Source organism: Athene noctua, chromosome 16 (genome assembly GCF_965140245.1).
Source record: "Athene noctua chromosome 16, bAthNoc1.hap1.1, whole genome shotgun sequence".
NCBI lineage: Eukaryota > Metazoa > Chordata > Aves > Strigiformes > Strigidae > Athene > Athene noctua.
The window spans coordinates 16,574,529-16,600,798 of NC_134052.1; the positions used below are offsets into that span (position 1 = coordinate 16,574,529).

The following is a 26,270-nucleotide window of genomic DNA, read 5'->3' on the forward strand; positions in this document are numbered from 1 at the left end:
CGGGAAGGATGCCCCAGTGCACGTGCTACGTAAAGCGCTTTACCAATGTGTGCAATGCTCGCGAGGTGCAAAAACATTCGCCTGTTATTAGAAATACTCCAGGTATCAAACCAGAAACCGATACGCTATAAACGACTCAAGTCAAACAAAACGTCGCGCGTTCACCAGTCCAGCCCCAGCAGGAAGAGCAGGACCTTGCCAGGCAGCCCCGGCCCCGCCGTCACCCGCTGCTTTCCAGCCTGAGTTTTCTGCCTTCCAGCACTAACACCCTTGGCCAAAACACCAAGGGGACCAACTTCCCAGCGGCACACGGCTCCCACAGCACAGCCCACCCCATGGGAACGCGCAGCCGATGGCGCAGGCAGCGTCGGGGGAACCTTCCCCAGCAGCAGGAACGGCTGATGCCGGCGGCGGGAGCTGCTGAGAGCTCTGCCCCCGGCGCGGTGCCCGGGAGCTCCTCGCACCTTTGTGCCCCTTCCCTAAAGCGACAGAAAGGCCCCAGCCTCGAGGGTGGCTCTGGCACCCTCCGCCGAGTCCCTCGCTGGGACACCAAGGCCACCAGCAAGCTCCCTCCTCCTCGGGAAACCCCTGCGAGGCCGAGGGCTGAGCGTTGTGACCTCCCTGTGCTGTCCATCGGTGCCAGTGGCAACTGCTGGTGCTGACCCCTCACGCCAGGGACAATCCCAGGGCCGAGAGGCCCCGGCAGCAGCGCCCGGAGCACCGGCTGCCCAGCCACGGCCTGGGAGCGGCCCCGTTTCAGTCGGCTGGAGCTGAGGGGCAGCAGCACAGCACAAACCCCGGCGCCAAAACGTGGGACACCACAGCAGGGTCGAAGTTTCTGGCTGGGTGGGCAGCTCTGAATTCTTCCTGGATGCCGATAACCTGGCTGAAGGCTGAGCCTCCAGGCGGGCTCAGCGTCCAGCCAAACAAGGAAGCGTTTCTCAACAGCGGCAACAGCTACGACTCGGAGCAATACGGTAAATCTAATCTACCCTTCCACCCTCTTTTGGCTTGCAAGTCAGGCAGCTCATTCTTTTTCCTCTCTGGGTTCTCAGGAGAATTCTCTCTGCTAATTTCTTCTTTCCTGTAAACAAACTTCAAATGAAACTTTCATTAGAAAACAGAATGCAATCCATTACCAGCGCCTGTCTCAGGACCGGCCGCCTTTTCCCCAGTTCCACGCCACCCGTGGCACCGATGGCAGTGACAGTGGCTGCCCCAAGCAGCCAGCCCAGAGCTGAGCCCCAGCCCCGCTGCTGCCGCCCTCCTCCTTCCTGCCCTTCCCGGCTCTCCGGAGAGATCTCCTCACCCCGCAGTAAAGTCCCATCGCTTTGTTTCCAACGTTCAAGGGATTGAGCGATCAAGGGTCAGGCGACGTGCGTGCAGCTCCTCTTCTGCAAGGGGAAGTTGGATCCTGCTGGTGCATTCACAAGCCACACCCAAACATCGGAGCTGGGCTCCTGGCACCGCGCGGGGTTTGGAAAACAACATCCTTGCTCCTCTCCTTATCTACAGTCCGACATTCACAGCTGCTCGGCAGACACTCGCAGCCAATGTTTTCTAGGCGGCAAAGGCAGACACTCACACGTGCAGGACACACTCGGCATTTCTGTCCCACTTTCCATTCACCGATCTTCGAGCACGGCGCGTGCACGCATCTGCTGAGCCTCTCAACTTCCCTCGAGTTTGAAAAGTATTCTTCCTCTTCTAGAGCTGGAAAGCCTGGGCACTGACAGCCGCCGCGGCTGGCCCAAGAACACAGCGAGTCGCTGGCAGATCCAGGAACACAACCGAGACCTCCGGGCTGTGGGGCTTGAACTGCTGGAGAGCGTTTCTGCCCCGGCGGCTCTGCGTCCTGGAGAACAACCTCCCCTAGCGCTGCGGGCCGGAGCGGGGCAGGGGGCAGCTACTCTTATAACCGTTATCTCGTAAATATATGCAAGGCTATCAGTAACCTGCTTATTTTACAGCCAGGCTCGGTTTCTCGGGGACTGCCTGGCAAGTCTCTCTCCAGTCATTTACATGCTGTGCCTCACGCTTAATATTCCAGGCTCCCAGTCTCAGGACGGTTTATTTTCTCTCTTTGAGTCCTTTCATTTTAAAACGTGTCCTTTCACGCCACAGCCTGCTGTCCCGATGGGATTTCCTTCCGCGGAGCAGGAACCGAGGCTGTGTGCCGTGCAACCTCCCCAGCGCACAGCCCCGCTCAGCTTCAGCACGGCTTCAGAAGCAGCCGTGTTTTTAGAGTCAACAAAAGGCAACGCGTGACTGCCAGCCCCCGGAGCCGCTCCAGCGCCGTGCCAGCCCCCACCTGCCCGCCACGGCAGCCCCCAGACCCCCAGACCCGGCGGAGGCGCAGCACCTCCGGGGGACACGCTCTCCGAAAGGCAACATCGGCTCCGACTCAGCCACTGTTTAAACCCGGCCCTCTGAGCATGCCAAGAAGGTATTGAACCAGATTTGACCCTAACTTAACCAGTTCAGCGCAGAGAAAGGTTTCCTAACGGCGGATGAAACACCCCGGGTCAAAGATTGATAGTGCAGGCACCAGCACGGTGGTGGCCACCGCTGGAGCCCCGCAGCCTGGACGCAGAGGGGTGTAGGCTGGCGGCGGTGGCAGCGAGCTGTGACTGCGCTGCCTACTCGTGTGTGCAATTCACACACCAAACAGAACATCCCCAGCGCTCTTTGTCAGGCCACTTACGGCCTTATTTACTGCAATTTCTGCCCATTTCTACGGGACGCGGCAAAACCGAGTATTTGCTAGTTCCCCAAAACCGGGCGAGAGAGTCCATTTAACAGGCAAAGGGCAAATGGAAGAGGAAAGGAAGCTCGTTGCCTCCTCCCCCCTCTACCTCCCCTGAGAGCTCCTCTTCGGGGGACCCCCCCGGGTCGGTCCCAGGGCCCCGAAGCCGAGGGGGGCTGCGCGGGGGGTGGCCCCGCAGCCCCGTGTTCCTGCTGTTGGGCGGGAAGGTGCTGAACGTGGGGGACACACGCACCCCCCTCGTGTCCCCCACCCCACCCCGGCGCCCTGCAGCCGCCTCCCCAGCACCTGAACTTGCTCCCCCAGCCGGGCAGAGATTTGCTTTTCCAGGCGAGGCAGGGACGGTGCCTCGACACCCCCAAACCGCGCGGTGCGGGCGGACACTTTGCCACCGGGAAGCGGGTGTCGCGGGGGGGAGGCGGGGAGAAGGGGGATGTCGGGGGGGACCCCGACTCTGGAGGTGGGAGCCGAGCGGAGCAGCCCGCAGCCGGGGGGTCCCCCCCAGCCCCGGTGGGACGCGGTTCCCACGCCGTGTGTCCCCGCAGCAGCGAGGGACCGGGAACCGGGCGAGCGTTCCCCGTCCCGCCCCCCGGTAAATAAATACACCCGCGATGGAGCCCGTGCGTGGAGCCGGGGCTGGCGCACGGGGCTCAGCGTGGATTGACACGTAAGTAGGGCTTTACCTCCAGGGAGGCGGCTATTTCCAGCGCGATCCCCGCCCGGGGCCGGGGCCGGGGCCGCGGCGATGGCGGCGGGGCCGGTGCCCGGGAATTGATGGGGCCGGAGCGCTCCCGCCGCCGCCGCCTCCTCCCACTTTCTTCTGCGCTTTTGTGCTCTTCCGGGGAAGGGGGAGCCGCGCCGGGCGGGGGGGGAAGGACGCGCCAACCTGCCCCCCCGCCCCAACACCCCCCCCAGGCACTGGCCAACCGGGCGGGCACCCCGCAACTTCCCGGGGAAACGGGGCGGCGCGGCCGCTCCCCCCGGAGTTGGGGCAGGGCTCCGCCCCGCCCCCCCTTCCCCGCAGCACCGCGACCGCGTGGAGCCCCCACGCCCCGCGCATCCCCCCGAAACACCCCCCACACCCCCCCCCGGGGCTGGAGCCCCCCCCGCGGGTTGGGGGGGGGGGGGGGGCACCTACCTGGAGCGGGGCCTGGGGCCTCCCGGCCTGCGCCAGCCCGGCGGCGCGGCGGGGAGCGGGGCGGAGGGCCGGAGGGCCGGAGGGCCGGCGGGGGGGGCCCGGGCTGGCGGCGCTCCGGAGAGGCTGACAACCAGCTGCTGCCCGGGGAGAGGGGCCGGCGCTGCGGAGCGCGTCACTCCCGGCTCCCGGGGGGGGGAGGCGGAGGGGGGCGAGCGGGGCCCGGCCGCGGGCGGAGGGGGCGGGGGAAGGGGGAGCGGGGCCGCCGGGGAAAGGGGGGGGGGGGGGGGCGGGAGCACCGGGCGGGGGGCGCGGGGAGCCGCGCCTGGAAGAGCACATTGTGGAGGGGCCGGGGAGGGCCCTTCCTCCGGGAGGAAGAGACAATGTCCAGGGCCGGGAGCCTGCTGGAGAGCCGCGGGAATGCACGGCCGGCGGCTCGGCTCGGCGCGGCCCGGGGGCTGCACCCCCCCGCGCATCCTCCGCTCCGCACGGCCCGGGGGGGCGCGACCCATCCGGGCACCCCCGGCCGGGCACGGCCCGGGGGGGCTCCAGCCCATCCGGGGATCCCCCGCCTGGGCACGGCTCGGCACAGCACGGGGAAGGGGGGGGGGCTGCACCCTGCCCGGGGACCCCCCGGCTGGGCCCGGCCTGGGGACCCCCCCCGGCCCGCCCGGGGACCCCCACCTCCGCCCCGGGAGCTCCGTGTCCGCAGCAGCGAGCCCCGGGGGCGCGGTGGGCGCCGCGCAGCCCCCGTCGCCGCGCCGGGGGGGTGCCGCGGTGCCCAGGCCCGGCGCTGCCTCCTCCGCCGAATCCTTTTGTTTCAGCCGCTTCTCCCCGTCGCGCCCGGGGAGCGGGAGCGGACCCCGCGCTGCCGGCACCGGCACCGGCACCGGCAGCGCTCGACGCCGCAGCCTCCGCCCGAGCCTCGGAGCCCGGGCAGTGTCACGCCGGGGGCTCCTCGGCGCGGGGGGCTGCCCCCCGAGCTCGGCCGTGCCCCTGCGCAGCCCCGCGCCGGGCACCGTGCCCCAGGTCGCGGGGGGGGGCGACGGGGCCACCGCGCCCTGTCCCCGCGTCCCCGGGTCGGTGACCTCCCGCCCGGGCTGGGGATCGCCAGGCACCGGCACCAGCATCTCGGCATCCCCCTCCCCGGCCCAGCTCTCGCCGTTTAACGGTGATGAAGGAAATTTTCACAAAATCAACCGAGTGGAACGGATTCGGCGGCGGAGCCTGCGGTAGGCCGGTGCCAGAGCCGAGGATGGGAAGTGCCACATTGGTGTTTATGGCTTGTTAGTGCGGATGTCCAATTATGATGTTTTCTGCTCCAGCCTTAACCGCTTCCCTGCCGGGGGGAGCGCGGGAGGAGGGGCGGCGCGGGAAGATCCGGGGCTGGAGGTGGAAAGGGGCATCGCTCGGCCCCACCTTCCCACCTCCTCCGGGCCCATCTCCGGAGCCGGAGGCTGAGGGGCGAGAGCGGAGCCCGGGGGCCTCCTCTGCTCCCACAGGAAGCGGCCGGCCGGGAGGGCAGCGGGCTGCGAGCCCCCCGCCGCCGGGCCTGCTCTGCACTCACTTCCAGCCCAATGGCTGCTGCTCCTCCCTGAAGCTAAAATAAAATCCTGACCATTTAAGGTGAACAGGAGACTTGCTGTGGACCTCGGTGGAGCGGGCTCTTAACCCCTTCCCACGGCCGGGCTTTGTTTGCTCCCTGCGCTCCCTTCGGCTTCGAGCTCCACCGGCTTAAAGCCACCGAGGAGACGCATCCCCTGGCGCGAGGCGGGGACCCGAGCCCGCCGGGTGCCGGTCTGAAGCCCAGTCCCTGTTCTGTGCCGCCTCACCATGTGGACGCTCTTATTTTATACTAAGTGCCTTTGTGTGGGTTAGGTTAATCCACTTTGGAAATGGATTAACCTAAATTTCACATCAGCAAACTTAAGGGTTGCACAGCCGCGTCCACACAGGGCGCGCGGGAGGAACGGCAGCGCAGCCATCGCTGCTGGGCCGGAGCTTCTCCCCGAGCAGGGGAGGGCCCTGACCCCAGGGGGGTCACCGCTGTTACAAGTGGGGTCACGAGCCCAACAGAAATGCAATTGTTTGTGCCAGCGCTCGGGGTCACGGGGCTGGCAGAAGTGGGGCTCATCGGCGGGAGAGGGGCTGCCTCCAGAAAGAGCCGGGGGAGCTCTGGGGAGGGGCACACCAAGCTCCCTCCTAGGGGGAGTGTTTCGGATTTAAATTATCTAGGGGGAAATAACTGGAAATTAGAGAACTGGTAATAATAATTTATCAAGTTGTCAGGAACGGGGGTAAGTGCCTTAGGAGATTACATGTTAAAAACCCCACACCATAATAAACCAGTACTACTGTTATTATTATTATATATATATATAATACCCATCAAATATATTATTTATAAGCTGCGTCCTTCCCTCTCTCCTCGCAACGTGTTCATTACTTCTGGTCCCTGCAAAGCCCTTCACGGGGACACGGATCTGCCCGTGCAGCAAACCTGGGCTCCCGGTGAGGCTGCGCTGGCCGGACGGGTCCCGCCGGGTGCCGCCGGCCCCCAGACGAGCCGTGCCCGGGCTGTAACGGCCCCGCGGGGCGCAGCCCGCCCGCCCGCCTGCCAGGCACTGACGCGTCCAAGGGCATCGCTAACGACGCCCTGACCTCATCTGTCGTAATTTCCTAAGGCAAGGCTCCGCAAGAATACCAGAGCTGCTGTCAAACCCAGGAATAAACTACATTTAAGGCACCGTAGGAGCTTAATTGAATAGTTGTGTTGTGAAGGAGTGTGGGCACGGTGATCTAGTGGTGAGAGCAGGGGACTGCAGGATCCGGCCATCATGCCGGAGGAGCCACTGACTCATGGGCGACCTTGTGCGAGTCACTTGATGTTCTTGTGCCTCTGAAAAGTAGGTTAAATAACAAATGGGACCTCCTGCGTTGGGTCCTCCGTGACCATCAAACCCTGCTGGGTAATGAGCATTAAAATGCGAATCTCTCGGGGGCAAGGCCAGGAAGGGAAGGGGGGCGGGAGGGGCGGCGCTGCGCAGGAGCTGCCGAAGGAGGGCCCCAGCACATGGCACGGGGGGATACGCCGCTTTCATCAACAACGGATTTCAACTTATCTGCCACCCAGAGCAGAGTCAGGGAAAAAAGGAGAGTGAAGATTTGGGAAACTTTATTATAGACCAGATTTGTTGTGGGCTGAGGGCTCTATTCCCACTGCATCTCGGTCGCTCCTTCTGTAAAAGCAGCAGTTGTGAGAATCTGGCACACGCATGAATAAAAGGGATTTTTTTTTTTTTCCCCAGGAGCCAAGACCAAGAGATGGAAAGGAAACGAAGCTCTCGGGGTACACCAGTCACTGCCAAGTAAAGGAGCAGGAAAGGAGGCGTTTCTGCGGCGGGAATTTGCCTCCCTCCGGAGTACAGGGAATGGGCGTTGGGGTCAGTCACGCTCAAACACCCCCTAACCCCGCTGCCCCAAGCCTGAGCCCGCGGCACCGGCGGGAACGTCCGCGTTGTGTTACACGCCGAGGGCGACCCTCACAGCTTCCCTCTCGGCCACCCGACTCACAATGGGGTCACCTTAAGCAGAACCACCACTAAGCCCATTTTGGGGCATTCTCAAGCCATGCCGCGTGTTTCAGAATCCATCTTGGTCAGTAAAACGGACTCCTCGGAGGTACACCCCCCCTGGGCGCCCACCAGGCTCAGGACGGGGGTCTGAGGAGTCTGTGCAAGCAGGCAAGGGGCGAGCCTGCCCGCACGGGTTTAACAGCAGCGGAAACAAAAGCAAGTACGCGATTCAAGGTTAAAAAGCTGAACCACACAGCTTCATCTTCTATAATAACGGAAATCATTAATAATAGTTCGCGCTCTCAAAGTAGTTGCCATCCAAGCTCCTGAAGAGCTTTATTAGTGAGTGAGACCTCAGAAGTCTCTCCAAGGTATTATCCCCTTTTTAAAGGGAGAAGGCAATTAAGAAACGGCCATTTGTGTGACTTGATCAAAGTCAACACACAGCGTGTCAGCACTCGAGCTTGGGAGACGATGTGGAGAACCTCACTGTGCGACGCTTGCCACGGTCCAGGATAAACTTAACGGGATCCATGACACTATTCCACGGGTGTTAAACGTGTTCGTCAACCTGCGGTACAGGCCTTTACATCTCCCCCGGGAATGTTTCCTGGGGCCGCTTTACAGGACCTGGACCCAAGCTTTGTTTCCAGTCTGAGCAGGCCTCTGATGCCGGTCCCTGCACAGGGAATGGGCAGCATCTCTCCTCACCGACTACAGGAGGTACTTGGAAGAAACGGTGAAGTAAGGAAGGATAATGTGGCTTCTGGCCCCACTCAGTTCCCAGAAACAGGCTAAAGCAGCTCGGCTTTGGGAGGCTGCTCGGACCGCGGCGCTGGAGAGCACACACGGGGGGTAGGTGTGTGCCGTGGAGGGCCCAGCTCCCCGAGAGGGAGACAAACCTCTAAACATCCCCCAGCCACTCTCCAGGACCTTGGTGGAGCTGCACAACATCACGGGGAAGGGAAGAGGGAGTGGGGAAGGGACCAGCTTCCCTCCACCGCTGCACAGCTGCCGGGGAGGAAAACGGAGCAGGCGCCTGCGGTGGGTAAATGCACCCGAGCAGTTCAGGACGGATTGTGCCCAGCATCACTGGAATCGGGCAATGCCACTTCCTTTAAACAAACGCCTCCTTTTGTACAGAAAATAACGTGATTTTCACCCAGGCTGCGAAGAGTCGGGGCCTTGGCATCACACCTCATTTGAAGACGAAAGCTGCAGTGGTGGGATTTATCCCAGGCAGCCCAAGTCGGGGTCTCAAGTTGTGTGTTTGCGCTGAGCGTGGCGTGGGACAGCTCACCTGTAACGCAGCTACGGCGGGAGAAATACTGAAAGGTCCACGCAACGGGAAATAAAAGTCCTTAAGTTTTTGCTAGCTGGGAACGTCAGAGTTAATGCCAATAACAAAAATGCGTTGACCTTCGCTGAAAGCAAACCATTCACACGAGCCTGAAACCAAGCTAAATGGTTTGATCATCTGACCTCCCGCATCTCGCATCTCGTGAGCCATTAAGGCCAAGGATGAGTTTTGCTAAAACTATCTTTGCCAGTAAGGAAGGCTGTTCCGCTGGCCGGACCTGCCTCCCCGGCTCTGGCCTGGCCGAAGTCTCTCTCATTTAGGACAGGATTTCAGTTCACCAGGCAGAGCTCGCTCCCGCCAGCAGAAGCTGCAGCTCCACCGGAGCCACGAGCCAGCCCCAGCGCCCAGATCAGATCCGCACGGCAACAGCCACGGTCCCGGCGCCTCGCTCCGTCAGCCACAACTCCCCTTTCCTCTGTGTTTGAGGGTGCATTTAGGAAACCTCTCTAGTGCTCTAAAAAATTAACGTCAGGCAACAAAGATCTTCCCAAGCCAAGGAAAGGCCTCTTGAATGAGAGTTATCTCATCAAGTTGATTTAGAGCTATTTATTCCTGGAGATCTTTAACACCCTCTTTAATGGACTGGGAAGTACCTTATCATCCTCATGTGATGCAAACGCATCATCCCACTTCCTTCCAAATACTGACTGCGTGCTTCTGCCCTCTCTGCACGTCTGTGAACACACAGAGTGTTTCTTTGGGATCCCTTCCCTAAGCACTCCAGCAGATAAATCCAGGCCCCGGATCTCACACAGCAGCTGCCAGCTCTGCCAGATTTGGTTCTCGTCTCGGAACTACGTGAAATGAGAAGTCTGCAATTCTCACGAGCGAACTCTCAAGACTGAAAACGAAAATCTAGCGTGCCCTCTTCTGCAGCTGCTTGCTCCCCTCCCTGGCTCCCCTGTGCCAGATCTGCACCCCCAGGACCCGCCTGGAGATGGATCTGAAGCAGAAGGAAGCAAGGGAGCTGCCAGGGGAAGATGCATCTTAGCTGTTCTGGTAATAGCGGGGCCTTCTGAGACACTGAAGTGAGCAAACACAATTATGTGCGGACCGGGGAGAAGTCAGAGTGGAAGGAGGAGAACTTAATGCTGCAAACCAGCCTCTGGTCACGAGGCTCCGGGAGCTCCCAAATCCTGCAGAGGAGGCTCGATCCTCACCGGCATTAGAGGAACCCTGTGCACCCGTGGGCTTTGAACCCCTGCGTCCCCCCTCCAGGATCGCCCCGTTTGGGTTAAAGCAGTGCTCGCAATCGCGTTTTGAAAACCACTTCACATCCACGCGCTGTCACACGTTCCAGGTTTACAGGAAAATTACTGGAGGGATGGAGTGTGTGATGGTGCAGGACAAGGCTCCGTCCCTCTCAAACACAAGTCAGCGTAGCAAAGCCATAGCAACAAGAAAAGCACTCGTGTTATTTCCCATCCAAGAGCAGCTCCTGCCATTCACTGATTGCATGACCTTCTGTCAGCAGTCATTTGAAGCAACCTTTGAAAATGTTTCTGTATCATTTGAACCTGGTTACTCGGCCCTGGACCGTGTCTGCCAAGGTAGCAGCAACATCTCCAGAACAAGAGAACGAGCCTGGCATGTCAGTGCTGGGATTTGTGCTTTTAAAATCTTCATATTTCACCAGCCACCAGCGGAAATCATGCCCAACAGTGTGGCATGAAAAATAAATCCAAGGCTGAGTTTGAATAAGACAGAAAAGATTGTCTGGAAAATGACTGCAATGAACTCAAAATAAGCAATCATTTTAAAATGTTAATATTTAGCATCTGAAAATGAGGTGGAAGGATCATTACAGATAAATATCGAGTATCTTCTTTTCATTCCTTTCTTCTGCTAGATTGGGAAGGTCAGAAGTTCAGAGATGCTTTAATGCCTCAGTAGATACCCTGAAACGTGGCTAATGTGGCGCTCTGGGGAAAGGGTGAGGGGCCTGATTTTTCTCAGACATGTGAGAATTGGCATAAAAGGGGAGTGAAGGAAGACTCACGCCCCTGAAGCTCCTGCATGTTCTAGCACACCCAATTTAAGCAACATGGGTCACAGTTGTTTTCCGTCATGCCAGAATAAATGTACTGACTCCAAGAAACATATTGAAATACATGCTGCAGGAACTCTTCATTTGGTGAGCAACCATGTAAAGAGCTCCTCTCCTGACTGTGTTTTGTCCCTAAGCGGAGATAAAATGCTTTCTCTAAGGTTCTCCTGGTTGTGCTTCCTTCTGGAGACACTGCTGCCCTCATACCGACGTGCTCAGCAGCACTAATACATTACAGTTACATGCACATTTTTTTTCCTGAATAATGAAGTTAAAAGGCCACTTTGGCATAAATTCATTCATTGTTACCCCAAGTGTGGCAAGTTCCTCCTGGTGCTGCTGCACACAACTAATTGCTTTGGCAAAAGCCAAGTCAAACACAAGCCCGTTGCTTAATTTATCTCTGTTACCCCCAGCAAGGGTTAGGGAGGGCGGGGCAACAAGGGGGCTCGGCAGCAAAGCTGAGCTAGAGAGGAACCAATATTGTTTTGAAAACGGTGTCACGTAAAACCCACGCGGTTCCTGTTTGCAAACTTTACAAACAGGTTGTATTTTCTTCCTGTTTTGCATTTGTAGCAAAGTCAGAATGATTTCTATCATCTTTAGAGGACTTTTGCAGTTTATACACACCTGGGACCCCAAGAGCTGCAAGTCCCTAAGGCCAAAGCTCCCTGCCTGGGCGGAGGGAGAGCAGCAGCCCCTCAGCCCACGCTCCACAACCACTGCCAGGACCCTCCAGGGAAAAGGGCGGTACTGTCCTGGTTCCAGTGCAGAGTAGGAAGAAGGAAAAAAATAGCAGGGGAAAGCTTGGTGGAGGGAACTAAAGCTTGGTGTTGATACTATTACAGACGTTTTCTTCAGAGACTCCGGCGTCAGCAGCCCCCACTCGCGTCCCCGGGGGAACCGGGCACCCCACACCTCGGGCCGGCCGGCGCCCGCGTCCGCCGGAGTCTCTCCCCCGGGTCCATCCTCTCCAGGTCTGGTGGAAAGCTTTAACGCTTCAGAAGTCTGAGCAGTAAGACTGATCTTTTGTTACTCTGCTCTCAGGAATCAGTTTCGGTAACACGCTGAACGGCAAATTTTACTTCTTCCAAATATTTTTTTCCCTTGGCTGCTACAGCTTGAAAAGCTTAGAAAGCTGCACTGCAACATACTGATGAGAGCTCAGGAAAAGAAAAACTTTAGAGGCAGGGAATAACATCAAGCCGTTTGATTTATGATCTAAACCAACAACTGCTGGTTGCCTCAGCTGGTCCCTTTTTTGTTCCCACATGACACACGCCTCTATTCCGATCCCAGCGAGCTTCAAGCGGACTCGTGTCAGCAGCACGTTGTATCTACCCTGCCAGTGATAGTTCCTGGGTGAACTCTAAACCAGAATTCTGGGTATAAACTTCTCAAATCCCAAAGTGACCAACCAAAGTTCTCAAAACAAGCATCCCTACACGTGCAGCTTCAAAACTCAAGATTTAAGTACTAAAGCCCGCCAGATTTGGGGGTGGTTTTTATTATGGAAATAAAATCAAACTGCAAGTCCAGTTTTCTACGTGTAGAAACAGGGTACAGGAGTTTAATGAAGCTTCGTAACACATTCTCTCAAACAGAGCTCTGGAGCCAAGAGGAATTGGGGGGAAATGCAGAAATGGTAACTAGACAAACCTCTCGGACCGTCCTGGTGCATACAGCGACCTTAACTCCAAAGAACCCCCCAGATGCTGAGGAGCACGGTTGGCCTTCACGGCCCGCTGAGCCCGTGACCCTGGTGAGGAGCAGGAGGGTCGTCAGCGGCACGGACGGGGCAGGGTGGCAACCTCAGCGGGGCCTTGCACCGAGCCCCAGCAAACACTTTGCACAAGCCAGAGGCCGTTGGAATATGTTTTGACGCTCTTTATCCAAAAGTGGTCCTGAAGCAGCCATCAGATGCCACAAAGCGGCGTGTCCATCCACTCCATATGCCCAGCCCAGCCCAGCCCAGTTCAGCCCAGCTCAGTTCAGCCCAGCCCAGCCCAGTTCAGCCCAGCCCAGCTGTCCTCCAGAGACATCCATAGTTCGACCACTCGACCTGGCACATCACGGCCCTTCAGGTTTCAAAAGCTGTAACGTAACCTACTGCACACAAAACCTTAAACCCACTCCAGTGTCGGACATATGCAAGGGAACAAAGCTCCAGAGCACAGAGGTGCTTGCTGTCAGGTGCCATTTTGTCTGCCAGCAGGAAGGTTTCACTGCCGAAGCGGTGGAGCTCGGTATCTCTGCAGCTCCTGACAGCAAAGCCACAGCTGGCGCTTTACACCCTGGCACTGGGTGCTCTCGCCAACGTCCCCTTAGGGTGCCACTAGATAAAAGCACCTGTTGGGCACAACCGCGCGGCTCAAGCTATCAGCAATGTTTTCCACCACCATACAATGCAAACTCGTTCACTTCTTGCAACTGGCAGTAACGTATGAGACCAGATTCAGGTTTCAGTGTGCTGGAAAAAAAATCCAGCACTGGCTTCCAGTGCAGATTGTGGGGAGCAAGTAAAACATACTTTTCTTTTTATAGACTGTTTCCATGGTGCACAGAGGTTCCCATAGCTAATTCTGCAGCTGCAGAACTTCAGAAAACTGCACAGCCTGGGTATAATCCTGTGGCAGCCTGCCCCATCCATTCCCAAATCAAAATCCAGTGGCTTAACACTCTCATCAGCCAACTGAGCCTTCTCCCACGCCGACACCAGAGCAGAGCGGCTGCGGTTGGACTTCCCCAAGCTGCCGACCAGTCTGAGAGCACTGGAGCAACCGGAGCGAGGCCTGGGTTTCAGAGACTGTCTGCTAAAGCTCCCAGGCAATTAGGAAGAGGTAAAGAAATAAATTCCTATTTGCCATATTTATTTTTAAGACCATTTCTTAGAGGACCTGTGCAGCTAAAGAACAAGCAGACCGGTCTAAGCAATAACTGCGTCGCTCCATCTCCGCTGACACGACTCTCAGCAGCCCCGTTCGCTTTCTCTGAGCCAGCAGGTCAGAGCCACGCTGCCCGCCCGCCCGCCAGGCACCAGCACTCCCGGACTCGGTCAGAGCCCGGGCCTGCCCTGCCTGGGCAAACCGGTCACTCCCAAAAGCATCCTCCAGAAATCCAGGTGCCAAGCACAGCACAAACCCGCCCTGCGCCCGAAGCGCGACTCACCTGCTCCTGTGAGTTCATCACCCGCAGCTTCATCTGCTTCAGGTAAGTAGAGGTGAGGGGCATGTTGTAGTCAATGATCCCAGAAACCAAAGAGGAAGGTGGTTCGCTCTCTGGAGAACAGAGGGAAAACTTTATTGAGATACAGGGATGTGGAAGCACAAACCTGTGATGTGTCCTCATAATCATTAAACATATGTATTTAGAAGCACTTCCAATCCCCAGCGAGAGCTGGTGCCCGCTGAGCTAAGGTTCCTAGAAGAACACGACCCCACCAAGAACATAATTACAGAACAGATGTTGTTTAGCAAAAAAAAAAAAAAAAAAAGCATGGCTGTCACCTGCCGAAAAGACTACACATAATACATAATTTTTCAGTCTACCAAACTAGAACGTAGCAGAGGGAGAAACCGAGTCTTGCCGATGCCTCAGAAGCACTTCCACGCCGATGGGATTTATGCAGAGGTTGATGAACAAGAATATATTTGCAGCTCGCTTTAGCACTGCAAAGTCTTGCCAATTTTGCTGGGATTCCCTCAGGTAGGAGTTAACATTAAGGCAACTTATTAAGTATCTCTATCTGGTGATGAAGATTATTTTTAACACCCTCATTAAAACACAAACTTAATTGTAAAGATCTTTAATTTAAATTGTTCCTGTTGATTCCTCTGGCTGCATCACACTGAGCTCTAGAGATCACTCTACATTCAGACCGCTCCTGCAGATCGTTTTGTCTAGCCAGACCAGAAGAGTCCCCAGAAAGCAAATTCTCAATGATTTTTTCTGAATTCTCAAAGATTTGTCAGCTCTGCCATCATCAGCGTGGAGCCTGCGAGCTCTCCACGCAGGAGACAAAGGCCTCTAGAATTCCCTGTTCTAACACTGAACTTACAGGCTCGTGCAACGGGTTTGTTCGAGAGGAAAGTTGCCCTTTCCCACAGGGACGGCTGCTGCCTCAAAGGAAGATTTCTTTGCCCTCAGTACAGGCAGATGCAAGTGTGGAGAATTAATCCAGCCTTCCAGCTCACTCTGGAGGGACCTGTGGTGTCTACTGGAAAGGGAGCTTAAGCAACACTGGACAGGGCAGAGGGATTTCCAGGAGCTGAAGGTGAACGGATGGGGGCAGGTTTCCATCCCTGTCTCTGAATCTCCCTGGCTGGCTTGCATTTTCTGGGGTCAGTGGTTTCACAGGCACCTCTGACACAGCCCCTTGAAAAAGAGCCTTCACAAAATGTTTTACAGCACCTTAGAAAACCCATCAACCCAAACATAATGGCCCTGCTTTTCAGAAACGCTGAATATCAAAAAAATCCCAGGGAAACTCAGCAGACCTGCAGGCGCTTCACACCTCTGGAAACACCGCATCTATCGTGTCTGATTACGAAATGACCCGACCCAAAAACTGTAACTGACTTCAGCATCACACAGGTCTTTGCAGGTCTCCTGTATCAAGACACCAACAGGAGATACGAAGCTTCTTCTCCAGGCCCACCTGATCCCGCCCCGGGCAGGTGAAGCATCCCGTGCGGATGCGGGGCAGGCGGGCAGAGCTCCTCAGGCCATCAGTGCTCAGCAGCTCGCTCGCACAGGGGCGTGCAAAGATTTTAGGAACCTTGTAAACTAATCCCTCCCTTCTCTCACAGCCGCATGTCGGTGGACTCTGTCGTGCTTCGACCTACAGATTCATTACGAGCACTTCCACGTCTCTATAGAACAGGCACTCCGAATAACCCATCATTCTACTGTTCAGGGAGGTCACTTTGTGATGAAAAGATGCGAAAATCCCAGTGCAAGGGGAGCTTCTCGCAGTGGTCAAAGGGGAAATGGCTCCCAGGAACAAAATCTGCCACCTACCCAGGCTGGTGGGGGTCATCAGTATTTAAGTAGAGTTCAGGAAAACATTTGCTAACAAAAGAGCTGCTCTCTCCCTGAAGCCCAGGCATGGGGAGGCGAGTCCTTCGGGCCTCTGAGGATGAGGTGTTGCTCTCCCGCCAGCCCCCACGCTGCAGCAATGAACGAGGCTCAGCAGAAGCAGCATCCTCGCATGGGCAGGACGAGGGAGGTGGAGGGTCTCCAGTGCTTAGATTCTGCCTGAAACTATCCTGATGTAAATCTGGAATAATCCCATTAGCAGCCACAAATTTACTGTGAATTTGTGCAACTGCAAGAGATAAGAGCTTGAGCCTAGGAAACCAAAACCTTTTTTTTCTTTTTTAAGCTAACTGGAAAAGAAAGAAAACCTTTGTTTTAAAAGGCCTGGGGGACTCCATGGGAACAATCCTCATATCCTACGTCACAAGAGGGGGCTACTGGAATCCTTCAGCTCATTTTTCAGAAACTTATCTATATTACATGCCCCATGTGTTGGGCGTAGAGACGGAACAGGCAGAATGGTTTAAAGTAAAACGGTTTCGAGCCTAATTCCACACTTGTATAACTCCACTGGAATTAGTCCTAATTTAATAACAGTGTAAAGAGATCACAGCGAAGTCCACTGATGTTCAGAGTTTCCCATGAGCGAGACAATTTGCTTTTATGAATTCTGTGGGTGCCCTGCAGGGTTTGATGTCAGATATGTTTAATTAGGGGTTTTTGTGATCACAAATGAAATGTGTTGAGATTTGCCTGATGGACAAGCGGAGGGGGAAGAGACGGGAACGACTCGAATTTTTTCATGGTACTGAGTTAAACTTTACCTATGTATGCCTGTATGTGTGTACACCTAGGTGATTCTTCTATGACCCCGATGTTTTTTCAAGTGATTTGCTCCTGATAAATTTCTGAATATGTATTAGTGAAATCAGACACTCCTCCCCAGTAAAAGTGACCTTATCTAATCTACTCTATGCATTTTCACAGGTACTAAGTCACTATTTAGGTCCTGTTCAGAGCAGAAAGCACATCTCTCCTTCCATTCCTGGCGGGTAAGAAGCAGGACTTTTTACCTGTGGGAACCTTTGTTTTCCTGTTTGAATTCAGAGAACTGCAAAGGGCGAAAGCTTTATGAAAGTAACTGATATTAATTTATAAACTTGTTCAGGAGATGCAGGGAGGGTGGGTGGGCAGGGGGGGAGTCCCTGAAGGAACAATGACCCTTTTCATCAGCTGCCTCCCGAAAGGGGATGCCGAGGGGCGGACAGCTCGGTTAGGACAGCTCCCTTAGAGCCAGGCCTTCAGCAGAGTCCTGGTTTGGGTCAAGCCTACAGGCGACATCCTTGTGGGCCTGACTCATCCCGTCGCCCTTCCCGTCCTCGAGCCGCTCTCCAGCCCTGCCTGGGAGTGCCACTGGTGATGGATGCGGCGCAATCACTGTAAAGGTCACGTTCGCTCCCAGCGAGGCCAAAGGCCAAAACTTCTCTTGACCTAATTGGCAAGAGGGATCGGGCCCTCAGCCGGCGGAGCGGGAAGTGCTGCGGTAATGGAGCTTAGGCTAATAAATGTCACAGGGGATTATTTGGGAGAGTTTCTAAAAAATGTAACGAGTACAAAGCATTTCAGTCACTGGCTTTGGATAGCTGGCACACATAATCCACTTAAACGGAACCTCGGGGCTGTCCGTAGCTCTGCTCCTAGCAGTAAACAGTCAGAAATCGGTATTTAATACTAGAAATTTTGTATTGTTGGGTCCTTTGTTCATTTAATTCTACTCCTCTGCTTGATAAGCGCTGCCAAACGAGCCTGTTTGCCTTAATAGTTTTGAAAGAGTCTAACCCTCTGCAATTTGCTCGGGTTTTTTTTTAAATAAGTCATTTTGTCGGATGAAACCTCCCAGAGTCAGTCTGATGCTTTGCACTTGATCGTGAAAACAAGTTTGTAATTCAGAAGAAAACCCACACAAACGTCAACTTTAACCATTCCCTCTGGAAGAAAACCTGGTCCCATCTTACACACCGCTTATATCTTTTAGGCCTAGGAGCTGCAGATTGGTTCTGTTTACAAAAGAACCCCAATGAGCTAATCACCACAATGGCCACACTAATTGCTTGTATACACAGGCATAACGGAACTCTGATTACTAAAACCCTTTGTTATCAAAAATAGGATCATGATGTGCATATCTATTAAGGACTGTACATTACTTCTTCATCAGAAATTTCAGTTATCCAGACCTATTCAGTGTCCTTCATTACAAAATTAATAGTTTAAAGGAAAAACTTTAGATCCTGTTTTCTCAGAAATTGAAGTTTCCATCCACAGATGATTGCAGGTGGATTGCAGATAGATCTGCAATATTTTTGACCCCAGGTTTGTGAGGGTGCACGGGGGAAGCTCGGAAAGCAAGCTAGACTGCTTCTGCTCTCTAAGCTGAAATCAGGGACAGGCAAACCAGATTTCTGCGATTCTTTCATCTTGGCTATAAAAGTGCATGAAAAATAACACAGGTTAGGAAAACCATTAGGTTAAGAAGTAGCTCATCGACGGGGCAGTATCCTGACAGCTATCAGTGCTGCCGCGCTGGGACGAAACGCTGCGTCAGCTCTGCTGGCAGCATTCATCTGCCTTTACCTTTGGGCTCCAGTCCGTTGGAGTTGAAATGCATCCTCTTCTGGCACTCGGTGCAGCTCATCAGGAACCTGGTCACGGCTTCTCTCGGGAGAAAAGCATAGGTCTCTGCAATCTGGGGAGACAACGAGAGGCTGTATGTCCTGGGGAGGGGGGCTGGCTAAGGGAGAGGCGGGCGGAGGGCGCGGGAGGCCACCGCCATGCCCCAGCTCGCGGCTCGGCCCAGCACCAACACCAAGGGCTCGCAGCGCCGCCGCCTTCCCCACAGCCAGGCCCCGGGATCCCCCGCTCCCTCCCTCTGGAGCAAGTGTTGGCGGAGGAACATTTTGGGAGTGTAACTGGTGTGTCAGGGAGGCACCGAGGCGCGACCCAACAGACCTCTGGCCTCCTCTCCTTCCCAGAAACTCCCTTCTGTTCCCCCTTGGAGCCTGGGAAGAGCGACACTACGAACGTGGAAGAATCAGATGAGAAAGTCAACTCTCGTCAGCTCTGTTTGCATTGTTAATTACCATCACACCAGTAACCTGAAGAATCCATTAATCTCTTGTAAGGGCAGGTCACTTTTTCCCACAATGACAATCAATAATAGTTAATAATACTTCGCACTTCTGTGACATATTTTATCCAGGGAATTGAAAACATTTTTACAAACAGTAATGAATTAAGTCTCCCGAACCTTTGTGGGATATTTGTGTTTTACAGCTGAGGAAAAGCTAAGGATGAATACTCAAAACTCGAATGCTTGAAGTTAAACACTATCTTCAGAACTAAGCACCCACAGAAGGTGCCTGGCTATCACAGAGTCCTACTACTCCAATTAATCCCTGCCAGCAGCGATTTACAGTATTTCTCAAGATCAAGACTAGGTTACTTAGAGGAGGAATGAGGCAATTTTAATGCAGGTTTCTTTAAGGCCATAAGAGACCATCAGACCAGGGAGTCTGACCTTCTGTGTAGCCCAAGTCAGGGAACTTCACTCAGGTTCTCCTGCAGCCCAGTAGCCCGTGGTTTGCCTAAAACATCTTCCAGGAAGACATCTGGTCTTAATTGGAGGCATTAAGAGGTGGAGAGCCCACCTCTTACTTCGGGGTTGGTTCCTACGGTTAATCACCCATCCTGTTTGGTCTAAGCGACTTGTCCTAGCACGGCGGTTCCCAAACCAGGGGCCGTGACCCCAGCAGGGGTCACAGCACTTACAAGTGGGGTCATAAAGCAGACAGAAATTCGATTGTTTGTGCCAGTCCTCGGGGCTGCGAGCCCGGCAGAAGTGGGGCTCGGAACGGGAAGCAGGGCTGCAACCAGACACCTCGCCAGCGAGGGCTGGCGACAGGGGCCGAGCCGGGAGGGCAGCAGGGACGTCCCAGTCCCGCTCCTCTGGCCAGCGGGCATCACCCTCCCACCTTATTTTGTTGACAAAAATTAAAAATACCTAAATTCCAAGCATTTTCTACTCGACAGGAAGGGGTGATGCCTAAGCCTGGAATATAAGACCGCTCCGGCAGCAGCGCGATGGGGCAGAGGGCAGAGGGTTTGCTCGCTCATGGCTGAAGCAGCCCCGTGACCCGACGTTGCGGCGGGAGGGAAAGACTTTGGTCTCCACTGAGCGGCAGCAGAGCCCGAGGTTTTACACAGGCTGATGCCAGATGGGTGGAAAGTTCAGGCAGGGACCTTGTCCCAGCCGCTCAAATGGAGGATGCAGCGCCTGGTCCTCGTGGGATTCGCCTTCCACAGCCCCACCGCGCTCTGCTGTGCCTGAGCAGAGGCCCGGCCCAGCCCCTGCCTCCGGGCGGTGTTTACCAGGGCGCAGGCACTAGGGACTCCCACAGAAACCCCGAAATTAGGGCCCTGCAAATTGCTGCTGGCAAACGCGGTTTTGTGGCGCAGGCAGGGCGCTGCCCTTCGCGCTGCCCGCGGGGCTGAGCCCCAGCTTCCCTGCTGCTTCTGCTCCAGCAAGCCCACAGTCTCTGCTGCAAACGTTCAGCTAATTTTAGTGATACAGTTGTTACTTCTCAGCTGATTTGATGCTCTGCAGAGCAGACAGCTTCCCTGATGAGTTATCTCCCATCCAAACTCCCTTTCTGATTGCCTCCCTCCGGAGGTCATGGACAAGGGCAAACTCTCCAGTGCCTCTAATCAGAAACGGTGGGGAGAGGGAGAGGGACATCAGGGGACACCAAAGCCTCCCGAGCTGCGCCCCCAGCAGCGTCCCTTCGTGCCCCCAGCCGCGGCGCGGGGTACACGAGGCAGCGTTTCACCTTCCAGACCTGGCTGCAAAGGCGCTGCGGGGAGACAGGGCAGGAGCGAGGGCAGCCAGCCCAGGCAGCAGCGTCCTGCCAGGTCAGGAGGGGATAGAGGCTGCTGATGTGATGATCTCAGCTCAAGAGGGAGACGGCGGGGTGGAGCGTGAAGCTCTGACTGCTGCGAGCAGGCCTGGGAAAACAGACGGATCCAGCCTGCTCCCCCGGGGCTGCGCAGGGCACAGATTAGTCCTCCAGAGAGCTGAATTGAAGGAATTAGGGGAGAGCCAGAGTGGTCTGCTGGGGAAATGAGCGTAAAGTCTTTGAATTGTGGTCGTGCTGGTGGGGCTGCCCCCTCCCTGGACTAGGAAGAGGTCACCTGCCCCCGGCCGGGGAGGGTCAGTGTGTGCCCCGGCCCCGGGCGGTGCCGCGGGGGCTGGCGTGGAGCGCGGGGGGCACGGAGCGATGCCCCCAGCTCTGCGTCCAGCGCCCTGCACAGCCCCGGGGGGCTCCCCCCATGGGGCTGCAGGGCCCCGCCGGCCGCGCCAGCGCAGGCAGCGTGCATGGACCCAAGGACGTACGCAGGCAGGACAGGCAGGACAGGCAGGACAGGCTCCACCCCTGAGCCGGCTCTGGCAGCACAGCCAGCCCTGCATAATCTCAGGCATCATCGCAGAGACCAGGGCAGCCTGCACAGACCTCCCCGGGATGATGTATGCACCAGAGACACGAGCTGCCAGCTTCTGTCTCTAAGCGACCTGGTCCTTGAGGTTGTGGGATTCAAGGGAGTAGCTCGGTTTTGGACAGTAAATTCAGCTCTTCTTGTAAAAGGAGAGCCCAAACGTTTGCATCGAAGGGCTGTGCAGAGTCAGGAGAAACAGCAAGCTCCCTGGAGAAGCACACTTCAAGCTAAATTATTCCTGACCTAACTAGAGTGGTTTCAGGATGGCTAGAGCTGGTTCTCAGCATCCGTGGTGCACCTGACGAGGCTCAGCTCAGTGCCTGCCTCCATTTTGTAAGGCAGGAAGCCCGGCCACGGGCTGCTGAGAGCATCCCCCCAGCCGGGCTCTGGCCGGGCCCCAGTCCCCTTTCTGCCTGCTCCTGCCCTTCGAGGCCCGCGTGAGACATTTTCCTCTGGCCGAGGGAGACGGGGAGGCAGATGGCAGAGAGCAGGGTGTGCAGGGGCCTGGGCAAACATCCCCTCGCCCATCAGTAATACCGTGCATTTCTCTTTTTTCCTTTTTTCTCCCCCCAGACGTGTAGAGTTGCCTTTGTGTGATTCACTGGGTCTCTCGGAGCAGCCGTACCGCTGTGCTGCCGCTGCAGCCCTGTTTCCCATCTCCCGAGCACAGCTGCTCTGCTTTGAAACGGCTCCTTTCTCACGCCTCCCCGCACAGGCAAACAGGACTCTCCTTCGCCTCTGCCTCCCGCCAGCGGCTCTGCTTCTACCTACCCCTTGTGCCCGTCCCCGCGGGGCGCCCGCTCCCAGGCCCCTCTGCCCCTTCGCTCCCGTCCCCTCGCTGCCCAGGGCACGCGGAGGGGGGCTCTCACCGCTCGGTAGGTTTTCTTCTGCCCGGCATGTTTGGGTGCTTTGCCCGGCTCCGACGAGCTCTCCACATGCATCGAGTATATGATGTCAAAGAAATCTTCCACCACAGCCACACGTTTCAGAGAGATGCCCTCGGGCTCCGACAGTCCATCTGCCCCCTACAACAGTGCAGGCAAGTTGAGTTAGTGTCAGGGATGGGTGACAGGGGTGATGAGATGGGCCCGGGGCTAGTGCGGTTGGAGGGGGCAGAGTAGCCCGGGGCTGCCTTGGGCGCGGGGGGATGTGGGGGATAAATTAAACAGTGCTCCAGGGAGGATCCTGCTGTAGCCAGGGCAGTGGCGGCTGCTGCTGTGGTGCTGCTAAAGCTGCCAGTGAAATCGGGCCAGGAACAAAAACAAGGGAAGAGTCCAGAGTGGAGTCACAACCAATCAAGAAATTAAATTTTCATAATTTGAGATGATTTTGCTCAGCGGGGAACGGGAAGGGGAAGCTCTTTGGACCTGCACATGGTACTAAACCGTCCTGGGGAGCCCTCCGATGTGGGGCACCCGCGCTGGCCGCAGTCCCCGCGGACACGGATCAGCTGGCAGGACAAGGTTTCACTGCGATGCCAGGATACAGCCCCTAAAGGAAGGAGACAGAATCGCCCTCCTTCCCTGCACTGACCTTTCCAAGGCACCCTCCCTCTCCCGCATACGCAGAGCAGCTGAGCGCTGGCAGCAGCAGCGCAGCTCTTTGTGTGCTCGGGTGTGCTGGAGAGCAGGAGGCAGTAATTCTGCCACACGGCAGTGGTGACAGACTGGTGGGAGTGGGAAGTGTGGGGAGCGGGGCTCCTCCGAGCCGACTGGCACCAACGGTGTCAGCTCACACTGGCAGGGTGTGCCGCGGGAAGGGGAGGCAGCCTCGGTACCGGCAGCTGCTAACGGCGCTCCGGCACAAAGCACCAGAGCGGGGATGGCTAGCGCGAGGCAGCCGGTGGCTACTGTAATGGCTGTGGGTACCGAAAAAGGGCCAGGCTCTGGGAGGTCGCTGAGCTTGCTCCTTGAAAAAATGCCATTGTTGCACAGACAGATGCATCTATACAAAAAAAATATATTTTATATATCCATATAGATAGAGCCCACGTCCCTCTGAGGTCTGCTTTCCAACGAGGTACGCATGGACACCGTCCAGCTGGTGCACGCCCGGCTGCTGAGCAGCAACCTGCCCATCTCAAGGACCTGCAAACTCTCTTTTTCATGTGCATTCGCCCATCTGTGAGGGCGGCAGAGGCTGGCAGAGGTCTGCAGGCAAAGGGAACACCCAATCCCCTAACCTTCTCGTCGTTGTTGTTACCGGTGGTTGGGCTCTGGGTATCTTATATGGTCTATAGATTGAATAAACGCTGTTCTTAAACCACCAGTCAAGGGACTCTCAAAAATCAATCATTTAGAGGGACCGCCTTCTGCTAACGACTGCCCAGCGTCTCGGGGAAGCAGCCTTCCCCTGTAACGTGCTGCCTATTAAAGTTGGCTCCTCAGCCCAGTTTCGGAACGGAGAATTGTCTGTGCTGGGCACGGGCTGCAGTGGGCCGGGTCGGTGTGTCCACCCGGGACACGGGCACGAGGATTTCCCAACACAAACCACCCTCCCCGGGGAGCCCCGAGCCGTACAGAAAGGTGGCTGTAACAAAGAGAATATTGAGAGCGAACACAAGGGGCAGGGTGGCAGTGCTGCCGTGGTGGGGGTCGGGAAACTTCGCCCGGGGGAGTGTCTTTGAGGAATATAGATCTAATTTCTTCTGTCACCGTTCGGAGAGTTTGACTTTAATCGAGGGCATGGGTATTCCCCTGCCAAGGAGGAGCGGGCATTAGGAGGCTTCCTACTGACCAATAATCCTCCGAGCAGGGTTGAAACGAGGATAATTACAGAAACAGGACAAAGGAAAATGCATCGGGAGAAACGCACAGTCAGATGCAACAAGCAGAGCCCTCAAAATCAAGGTTGCAATCAACCCCCGACGCAAATCACCATTTCCAGAGCCATCCCAAGCAGCTAACACCCTCCTCCCTGTGCGGCCAGCGGCCCCCTATTCCCCCCTCGGTTTCAGAACGACTGCAGTTAAGGTAACCTCGGGGTCTGGGCATCACTACAGCCTCTCTGCTCATCCAGCGCCGCCTTCCTCTCCGCCCCGGCTGCCTGCCAGATGCCGGAGCTGCCTCCTGACATCCCGTTCCCTGCAGCGACCCTCCCCGGGCTCCTCGCGTCTCTCCATCCCCTCGCCAGCCTTGTGACTCCTCTCCCCGTGATGATTATTTAGCTCTCAGAGGCAGGTGAGATGCAGTATCAAAGCCACTGGATGTAAGAAGCTGTATCAAGTCGGTGCTTCTAGAATTCCAGAGGTTTATCTCTGGTCATATCACCAAAGGTTGACCTCGGATTTCGGAGGACACATGCACTCGAGTCCACCTCTCGGAGGGGCCCACGCCCCTCTGGCTCCTCCTTGCACACCCGGTGTTGCTCACGAGTATTCAAGGCATGAGTCAGAGCCCATAATATCTCAGAACGGCTTAAAAACCCTTCGGTTTAAACGGCAATAAAAATCACTTGGGAAGAAGGATGGGAATAAAGGATGCTTTTACCTCTTCCCGCTGTTGGGGCTTTATCAGAAGTCACCTGCCCTCGAAAGGAGCAGATCTCAGCAGCAAAGCTCAGCCTTGACAGAAGCGCCTGGAAGCAGGGCGGCATCTCGGGTGCCGAGGAGAGGAAGTCCCTTTGCCACCTCCCAGGAATCCTCCTTTTCCCTACATTCGCCCAGCACCAGCTTCTCTCCCGCCGTTCCCAGCCTCTCCTCCCTTTCCGTCCCCGCAGGTCTCCCCGCTTCTCTCCTCTCCTCTCCCCTCTCTCCTCTCGCCCCCAGGCCTCCCCGCGGGTCTCCCTCCTCCCCAGTGCCCTTTGTCTTCCCCAGCCCCTCGGCCCGCCGCCCTCCGCCGGCTCCAGCCCGGCGCCTCCGTCCCTCCCGCGCCTCCTCCGCGGCCCCTGCCCCGGCTCGACGACCTTGGCCGCCCGCGGCTCCCGCACTTCCCTCTCACCCCACCACCGCCCGCTCTCGGCCCGCCGGCCTCTATTTATAGCCCCGCGCCGGGGACCGGCGGCTTTGGGCCGGGGCGGCCTCACGGCCCCGCCACCAGCGGCCGGCGAAGAGCAACGGGGAGGCGACCGCCATTTCAAGGCGGGGAGGATGTCCCGGGCAGCGCTGCCACACGCCTGGGGACCGGCCATGGCGCTGCCAAGCGCTCGCCCTGCCCCGGCATCTTTGTTCTCGGCAGCCGCCCTCGCCCTGCCCGGCCCGGGCCCGGCCCGCCGCCTGCCCCCGCTGCCCGCCCTCCGCGCGGGGCCGGCCCGGCGGGGACATCTGCCGCTGCGGCGGGGGGGCGGCGGGGGGGCGGCCCGGCCCGGGCTGAGGCCCGGCGGCAGGTAGCGGGGTAACCATGGCAACCGGCGGGGCCGCGCGCTGCCGGCGGTAAATCCGCTCCCCCGGGCCGGGCCGGCCGGGGCCGCCGCCGCCTCCTCACGCCCAACCGGCACCGAGCGGCCCCGGGCAGGGCCCCCCCCCCCCCCCCCCCCCCCCGGCCCCCGCGCTGCGGGCAGGGCCCCGGCACACCCGGCCCTTGCCCGCGGGCACCGGGCTCCGGCCGCCCGCCGAGCCCCGGGGCGGGCCCCGGCCGCCCTGCCCGCCGCGCCCCCCCCCGGCAGCGCGGCCGGGGCCCCCCCGCAGCCCCCGGCGCTGCCCCCACCACGGCCGCGGCCTCCCCTCAGCTCCGGCTCCCCCGGCCGGGGCTCCACAGGCCCCGCCGCCCTTCCCCGGCTGCGCGGCCCGTGGGGAAAACCGCCCCGGCGGGAGGGCCCGGCAGCGGGACCGCGGCCCTCACCCCCCAACCGGGCGGTGGCTTTTT

The 26,270-nt window shown here is 57.3% G+C and overlaps 1 protein-coding gene across 3 annotated transcripts in view; it reads right to left on the reverse strand.

Moving 5' to 3' along the window:
- The window catches only part of NOL4L (nucleolar protein 4 like), a 59,153-nt gene that overhangs the window by 19,027 nt on the left and 13,856 nt on the right, over positions 1–26,270 (reverse strand). The window contains exons 2-4 of one of the 3 annotated variants that reach the window (XM_074919965.1): positions 22,338–22,493; positions 18,553–18,664; positions 14,050–14,159 (exon numbers count right to left, since the gene is read on the reverse strand). In XM_074919965.1, the coding sequence (XP_074776066.1) occupies positions 14,050–14,159; positions 18,553–18,664; positions 22,338–22,493 (378 nt within the window). Of the gene's footprint in view, positions 1–3,447; positions 3,611–3,902; positions 4,082–14,049; positions 14,160–18,552; positions 18,665–22,337; positions 22,494–26,270 lie in introns of those variants that run through there. The other 2 variants (XM_074919967.1, XM_074919966.1) reach the window with 2 other exon arrangements.